This window comes from Platalea leucorodia (assembly GCF_965183815.1).
Source record: "Platalea leucorodia genome assembly, chromosome: 11".
In the NCBI taxonomy this organism is placed as follows: Eukaryota; Metazoa; Chordata; class Aves; order Pelecaniformes; family Threskiornithidae; genus Platalea; species Platalea leucorodia.
The window spans coordinates 21,679,790-21,688,049 of record NC_138833.1 but is presented as its reverse complement, the minus strand read 5'-3'; the positions used below and the strand labels follow the sequence as shown (position 1 = coordinate 21,688,049).

General features: G+C 57.2%; 1 protein-coding gene across 1 annotated transcript; it reads right to left on the bottom strand.

The window, feature by feature from the left end:
* Window positions 1–642: 642 nt before the first annotated feature.
* Window positions 643–7,442, bottom strand: HRH2 (histamine receptor H2). Its single transcript, XM_082323729.1, has 3 exons — window positions 6,331–7,442; window positions 2,612–2,773; window positions 643–712 (listed from the first exon to the last, which is right to left on the bottom strand). The coding sequence occupies exons 1-2, from the start codon at window positions 7,413–7,415 to the stop codon at window positions 2,755–2,757; spliced, it is 1,104 nt and encodes a 367-aa protein (XP_082179855.1). The 5' UTR covers window positions 7,416–7,442; the 3' UTR covers window positions 643–712; window positions 2,612–2,754.
* Window positions 7,443–8,260: the final 818 nt, after the last annotated feature.

Sequence of the window (8,260 nt, the reverse complement as noted above, 5' to 3'; positions counted from 1 at the left end):
CTGTTTTGGCAGTTGTAGTGTTGAGCTGTTGGGGATGGCAGAGTCTGGGGATAAACCCCGTCTGCTTAGTGTCTCCAGGGCCTCTCTCCTTCTTGCAGTGGGGCTGGGACAGGGGGTGCGAAGCAGACACAGGGACAGCTGCGATGATGCCCAAACCTCCCCAGTGTGGGAGGCAGGCTTGCCCCAGTGTGGGTGCTGCAGGACTGGGCGTCCTGTGCATGGACATCCAGCACTCGTGGCTGCCGACATCTGCCGTGCCTAGCCCTCCTGCCACATCGCCTGCCCCTCTGCCAGGACCCCTGCCCCTCCGAGGGGTGGATACGGCCCTTGGCCAGGGCACAAGGGAGGGTAGTGCCTGTGCTCCCCTTCTGCATCTTAGACTGGTCTGTCTGGCACCGAGACCTTGACCACAGCCCCTTTTCCTCCTGCCCTGTGTCCTCTCAGCCTGACCCACTGCCCTCCCCAGCCCCATCCCGGCCCTGCCAAGGGCATGCGCTGGCTCCCGACCCAGCTCCGTGGGCACCACCGCTTGCCAGTGCGGGGCTTGATGCTGGAGGTGTCATGGCCCCGATGGGGCAGGGGAGAGGCTCTTCTGCAGCTCCTCTGAGGGCTCTTCAAACACACCACCCTCCTGGGAAGAAACTTGGGTAGGCAAAGGCTTCTCCAGCAGTGTCTGGGGATGGAGCAAATGCTGCGTGCCAGAGCAGGGATCCTGCAGGGGAACAGAGAGGGAGTTCAATGGCTTTGCAGGGTGCAGGTGGGTCCCTTTCCCTGCCTTTCATGCTCCCCAGCATAAGGGATGCTGTATTATGCACCCACTGTGCCTGGGAGGGACCGTGGTGTGACACTGCGAGGATGCTCTCAGCAGAGCTCGGCTGTATGCTGAGTGCTGACATTTGGGCAGAGCCGAGCAGGTTCGCGTCACCCCAGGACCCATCATCCGACATCCCTCTGAGTAACATCACTTTGCTTTGTGGCTTTCTCTGCCTGTTCTTGCCATCCGCTTGGCGTCAGCCAGCAGCGGCGGGGCTGTCACCTCTGCAAATAGCTCGATAAAAGTAGGTGTCCTGGGATGGGCAGTGCTCTGCTCCCGGGTGCTTCTTCTCCCATGGCCCCCCTCCCCACTGCTGCAAGTGGGTCAGGGACTCTTTCGGGTGGGTGTCCCGAGCGAGGTGACGCTTCCTGTCCCCACCCCCATGGCGCAGAGAGGAAATCTGTGGCCACACCAGAACCTCAGATCTCCTGCAAGCCTCTCCCCCAGACCGACTTTGCTTCATTCTGCTGATTAGATTAGCAATCTCTTGGTGGGGTGGCTGGTATTTTGCCTTTACCTCATGGAAACTAAATGGGTTTCGGAAGATATGTGCAGCACAGAGAGGGAAAGTATGAAGCAGAAGAGCAGGAATTGGTGTCCCCTCCGCCCCTGCTGTCTGGCAATGACAGCAGCAGAGATGACTCTGCCTTACGTCTGCATTGCCGGGGGAGAGCACCGTGTCCACCCCGGGGAGGTTCGCTGTGAGCTGTCGAGCCCTCCAGGCTCAGGGTTTCACGCTGGGGCCATGGCGATGCCGTTCCAGGGAGCAGCCTCTGCACTGTGACCTCCCCCCGAGTGATGCTTGTGCCTCGGTATGTCACATCGAGGGACGCGCAGCCCAGCAGGGCATGCCAGCGTCGCGGGGACCTCACTGCCCTGCCCTGCTCTCACCACCTTGCTCTCCAAGCCTCTGGTTCTCCTTCTGCTGATGGGCAATGGCGTTTCCAGGGTGGTTCGTGGGGAGTCCCTCCGAGAGGTGCAGGCTGATGCTGTGCCCCAGGGCGGGGGGCCCTGCGCTCTCCTGCAGCAGCCCCAGCTCCCTCCCAGCCGCACATGCGGGCAGGCAGCACCGGCTCTCGCCGTCGCTGTGACCTTGGCTAAGGTTAGCAGCGCTCAAGGTGCAGCAGGGACAAGTGTACTTAGCTTTCAGCATGTGGGTGACTGTATTTTCCCCTCCAGGGCACAGTCGATAAGGGAGAGCCCAGGTTATCAGCATGCAGCATTGGAGGGAGAGTGTGTGGAGGTCAAGGTGACCTTGCCTGGCTCTTGCTGAGAAGGGCTGCACAAAGTGGCTCTCTAGAGCTGAGAGGCATCCCCATGCATGGCAACCACGTCCTCCAGCCCAGCACCGCTCAGAGAGAGCGGCAATGCCTGGTGCAGCATCAGCTCCTCACCCTGGGAGCCCTGCCAGCATCCCCGCGAAAGCTGCTGGCAATTTATGTGAAGCCGATGTAGGCTTGCATGAAAATGAAGCGTGCTGGAAATCCACGGTCTGAACGCAGCTGCCTCTGCAGCGTGTGGAGGGACAGGCGGGACGCAGGCATCTTCCAGGGCATCGCAGGGCGGCTGTGTAAGCCCACGCCTCCGGGGCAGCCGGGGGTGCACGGCTCTGTGCACCTCCCCTGCGCCTGGGGCTGGGTTTGGAGAGCAAATGGTGCTGGAGAGAGGATGCACCTCTGATGGTATCACCCTCTGCACTGGGTACCATCGGGATGGGGTGGCTGGACCAGGGAAAATGCAGCAGGGAGAGCTGCCCCTCCCCTTGTTTGCACCCAGGGACCCCGGCCCCATACTCACCCTGCAGCCCTTGCCTCTGCCGTTGAGTTTCTCCCTGAGGAAAATTGAGTGTCGTCCTTTCAACCTCACAGGATTTCGGAAGAGGGCAGCCAGGAGTTGAAGGCTGGGAGATGTGGGTCCTAGGGCAGTGGGCTGGTTGAGACTCACGGGAGAGCTCTGGTGCTGGAAAGGGTTAAATTGCACATAGACAAGACAGAAAGAAAAGAGAGAAAAAGAGATCAGTTGGTCAGTGCCAGCCTGGTCGAGCCCGGCTTTGCTCTGTGGAGCACCACGTACCGTCTACCTGGCATCTGCCCGCTGAGGCTGGCAGCTGGGACAGGCAGGCTGGGGCAGGCATGCCATGACAGTCATGTCATGACTGGAACGGTGATTCTTTCCTACGGGAACTGGCTTCTCTGTGCCCATATATTGTGGCCACGATCCTGGCCCAAGCTGCCCTGAGCACAGCTGGTGTGTGCTAAAGGGTGATGCAGAGCTGCTCGCTCAGCCCTGGCGTTTTCTGCCTGATACCTCCCCGTTAGTGCAGAATGCTCCTTCTCTCAGGCTTTTCATCTCTCCAGACCTCGGGGACTGGTCTTGCAACCTACAGCCATGCCCGGTGCTCGGCACGCTCCCCTTCGGGGTCCTGGCCCACTGCAGTGGAGCAGGTTCCTGAGGTCCATCAGGTGTTGTGCATCCAAGTAGTGCTTTCCTTTACTGGTTTTGTGTGAAGTGAATTGCCTTGCCTCTTTGGTGCCTGCTGGGGAGACAGAAGCAGCTGTCTTCCCTCGCGTCCCTGCTTGGCCCTGCGCTCTCCACCCATGGGTCCTCAGCCATGGAAATGCCCGCAGCCCTTTAACAGCTGTGGTGCTATCCCATGGCCTTTTCATTTCTAAAGCAGCGATGACTCTGACTCCCTGTCCCTGCTCCTGACACCCCTGAGACTGCCTGCAGTTCTCCAGTATTCCCACTATTGTTTGCTGGTCTTTTCTCTATGCCTCATAACAGGAAAGAACATTGTTATTAACGGCAGCGGCTCAAAACACTGCCCGTTGTGCTTTCCCCTGAATGACCCTGTGGAGCTGAGCTCTTCTCAGGTCTGGTCCTTCTTATTTGCGGGGGTTATGAGTTTGTGGACTGATTCGTGTTGGTCTTTCTGTTAACATGGCTGGGGCAGACAACTGGGAAGACTATGCAGAAGGGAAGTGGGGAGAGGAACCAGCTCGGTTCGTGCTTGGGGTGAAATAGGCTGCCAGGCTTTTGGTGTACAGGTAAATCCTGTGCCCACCTGTCTTGTGTGGTATTAGTTGATCCAGATCATCTGCCAACAGCAGATGTCTATATATCTGACTATGGAAAAAGGCGTTGGAAGGGGCCCCACGTGATCCTTGGTGCATCACTTCTGTGCAAGTGAGCAGGCTAAAAAGAGAAGTAGAGAAAGTAAAAGCAATAACTGATCATTCGGTGCATGAGCAACTCTTATCTGATTGCAAGCAGAAACCACAGCAGTGGTGCTGCGTAGGATGGGGAGGAGATCTCTGGATTTAGAAAGGTTAAGAAACACCCCCGTGCTTGAGTCTTCCTCTCTCGCTTCCCCATGGTTCCTGTGCGCTGGTGTGGCACTGGCTTTCGCTTGCCCTCTTCCCTCCAACCTCTTGCACCCTTGGGAGCAAATCCAGCTACGATACTCATTGGGTTTGATTTTAGCAGTGGGGGAACTTCACCCCGCAGAGGTGAGGATGGTCTGGAGCCACGTGCTGGGTCCCTATGCTGGGGCTTTTGCCACGCCCTGCTGGCACGGGGCACCCGCACGCTGAGTTTGGGGATGGAGGTCCCCTGGCTGCCACTGACCCCGGCGTGGGCTTTGGATGCAACTCCTGTAGCAGGATCAGGCCCTCTGGGGAACTGGGGGAAGGACCTTGTCTACCTGGGAAAGCTGGGAAGGGGAAAGCCAGGAGGAGGCAGGCTCCAGTGACCCTGACCTCTGCCTAGGGAACAGAAACCCATTTTTCTTCCCCTTTTCTTTCCCTTCATCTCATTATTCTCCCTTTGTGGTAAGGCAGCACTTTGAGAAGTTGTTGACGTTTTTCTTCTCTTCTCCCTCTCAGCTGCGTAGGGAAGTCCTGCCAGCCTGTTCCCCTTGGCCAGCTCTCCCCGGCCAGCTGCAGAGCCCCCGCGCATGAGCTCCCAGTTTGCCCAGGAGCTGCACTTTTGCGTGAATAAACAGCACAGCTGTTTCTTCATCTCTGTATGTTTGCAGAAGCGTGTCTACCACGACAGGCCCCTGTTCTCCGTATGTTTTTTTACACACCTGCAACTATGTTTACCAAATGCTATACCTTTGCATTCTTTATTAGTTCCTCAGAAGCTGAAAAGGCAGCCCCAGGAGCTGGGGTCTTCTATTTGCGCTCATCCATCCCTCTGTCTCCTGGGGCAGACTCCCCTGCCCCAAGCTGCCCCTCTGCCTTGGGTAAAGTCACATCTGAGCCCCAGGGGAGGCACGATGCCAGCTGAGCCTTTTGGATGGCTACCTTACGTTTTGGATGACCTCCTTACGTTCTCCTTTTGGTGATTTGAGACTGTGTCTCTGGGACAGGATCAAGGGCACGTGCTGCAGGAAAGCACGAGTGCAGCTTCTTTGCTGGCACACTGGGAACGGGGAGTCAAAGGACTCCTTATCTATGGATGGAAAGTTTCTAGGCTGCTTATCAGGCACTACCTAGAAGTTAAAGTCTTGGGAGCAGCAGTTTGCACCGTGGCAGACAGCACACTTCTCTGGTCTCCTTATGCTCATGTGGGTGAATGCCTCTGGGCAAGGCAGTGTGCGGGTGGCCCAGCCCTGCGGGGACGTGGGTGGCCAGGGAGGGGACTAGTGCCACAGCTGGGCACAGAGCTCATCTGCCTTGCACCCATCCTGCTCCCTCGCTGCACCCGCACCCCTCCGAGGGGCCTGATCCCTGTCGCATGCTTGAGGTGACACCCAGGGATTTTTTGGCTCTAACTTTTACATGGGTATTTGTATTTCTAAAAGCATTTGTCAACCTAATTTTGGCTATTCTTGCTCCTTTCCATAGATGGGAATAGAACTTGCTGTTGGCTGAATTTGCTGCTGATGTAAACGGGCTGCTGAAATGCTGAGGGTGTGTGGCTTGGCCGGGAAGGGAAACTGCTAAGCCCCTCTGAGCCAGATCTTGGCCCTGGCAGGGACTCGCAGCCTGACTGCAGGTGTCCCACCTCCATGCCCCAGGGCTAGCACCCTGTTGTCCACCCTGTGCTGGGCAGTCGCCTTTCCCGAGCCCTCCGCAGCTCTGCTGTGTGCCCAGGCTTTGCCTGCCACCTGAGAGTGGGACACAGCCGGTTTTGGGGAGCAGCCACGGCTAATAGCTGCACCCTGTTCTGTACAGCAAATTCTGGTGGCAGAAGTGTCCCCATTACCCAGCAAAGCCAGGGATGTTTTGTGCTCCCTGTGAATGTGTAGTGATTGCAGTGGTGGCCAGCCACTGGTGAAGCTGGAGCAGCTGGACCTGTGCTGCCAGCACGGAGGGACCTGAGCTGGGTCCCTGCTGGTGGTGATGAATTTCTGAGTGGCTATGAAGAGCAAGAGTTGTCTGGGCAAGGACGTCCTGCTGGGGCATCGGCTCGTCGCTTAAAATTTCATGGACGACTTGGGGTCCCCACCTCTGCCTTCCTCTCTGGGGATGGACCTACCACCAAAGCCCTACATGTAAGAAGGCTCTTACCTCTTGAGGGCTTCATCGGTCAGCAAGATCCCCTTCCTCATCTCCAGTTTCAGGGGTTTACCCTCCTGCTTGCCCTGGCTCCTGCCCCTGGACTGGGCCTTCTGGACGGGAGGCAGGCGGGAGCTCCTGGGGCCCCCAGTCCTCCAGCAGTGCAGCAAGTGCTGGTATGCCACTCGGAAATCCCTGTTGAGCGTCCCGTAGAGGATGGGGTTCAGGGCTGAGTTGGCGTAACCCAGCCAGAGGACAATGGACATGGGTGTGCCTTTCACCCTGCTGTCCCCCCACATCCCCCGGTACGTGAACACTGTGAAATAGGGGAACCAGCACACAATGAATGCTCCCAACACCACTGCCAGCGTCACGGTGGCTTTGTGCTCTTTCACCATGGGCGGCATGGGGGCGTTGCTGCTGTAGCACCATGTATGGTTTATCCTCTTGGCTTGCTCCCTTGCTATCTTGAATATCCGGTAGTAGGTGGTGCACATGATGACCAAAGGGATGTAGAAGGTGAGCAAGGCGTCCACTAGTCCATACACAGTGTTCACCTCCAGCATGCACTCCTTGTTGCAGCTGGGGACTGTGTCTTGGACTGCTGTCCTGTTGGCGTTCCAGCCCAGGTGGATGGGTAGGAAGGAGACCATCAGTGAAACGGTCCAAATAACAACCAAGCCCACAGCCACTCGGGAGGGAGTGACCAGCTGGCTGTAGCGGAGTGGGGTGGTGACCGCAAAGTAGCGGTCCAGGCTGATCATGAAGAGGTTGAGGATGGAAGCCGTGCACAGCATGACGTCCAGGCTGGTGTAGATGTTGCACAAAGTGCTGCCAAAGGGCCACTCTTTGGTGATTTCATAGAAGGCAGAGAATGGTAGCACCAGGAGGCCCAGCAGCAGGTCAGTGATGGCCAAGGAGACAATGATGCAGTTCGTCAAGCTGCGGAGCCGGCGGTCAAGGGTGATGGCCAGGCAGACGATGATGTTACCCAAGAGGGTGATCACGATGAGGACGGCGAGGCAGGACCCGACCAGCAGCTGCAGGGGGAAGCTCATCCTTTCTTGAGAGCTTGTATGGTTGTAACACGGATCCATAGTGCAGTTGCATGGATAGAGCAGTCCTGCTCCCACTGGCTCCAAAGCTACTTGGAGTGAGCCTCTACCAGGCAGCCCTAGAGCCCTTTCCAAAGTGACCTTGGGCCTACGGTGACCTTGGAGAACATTGCAGAGTCACCTCACGTGTTCAGCCTTGTATGCTAGGAATGACACAGTCTAGGGAAAGAGGTGGCCTTGTGACTTGCTTGTGCCCGTTGCTCCCATCTGGGAGCTCAGTGCTGGAGCCGATCGCCTGTGGCAGCTGCTGGTGGGTCTCAAGTGCTCCTTTTTCCTCTCCTGCCTTCTCCTTTCCTCTGAGCGACCATGGGGTCAGGTCCTGTGGGGTCTCACGCGCTCTGCATGTTTGGTTGGTGACAGCGATCAGCAGTGCTCCAGCAGGGACAGAGCTTTGCCACCTCCCGAGGACAACCTGCAAAGAAAGCACCGAGTCAGAGCTGCAGTGGGCAAAGGTCCTTTGAGCTGCCCCTCAAACCTCTCCAGAAATGGAGCATCTGCACCTCTCTGGATGCCTCAGCCCACTTAAATCTGAACTGGAAATTCCCTTGGCAGCTAGGCACACATCCCTGCCAGCTGGCCTCTCCCAGCCCCAGGGGTGCCCACGTAACGCAGGGACGTTGAGAGAAGGGCAGGGATTTTAGAGGCACCAAGTTCCTACAGGCTTACGATAGAAATGAGGACTGGGAGGATATGAGGAAAGTGTTTTCCTGAGAAAGCAGTGCACTTTTCTTATGCAATCTAGCAAAATTAGTCACCACTACGTAATTTCTGAAGCTTGGCTGTGGCTGTGTCATTAAAGTCTGCCTTTGTATCTACACTTTGCAGCA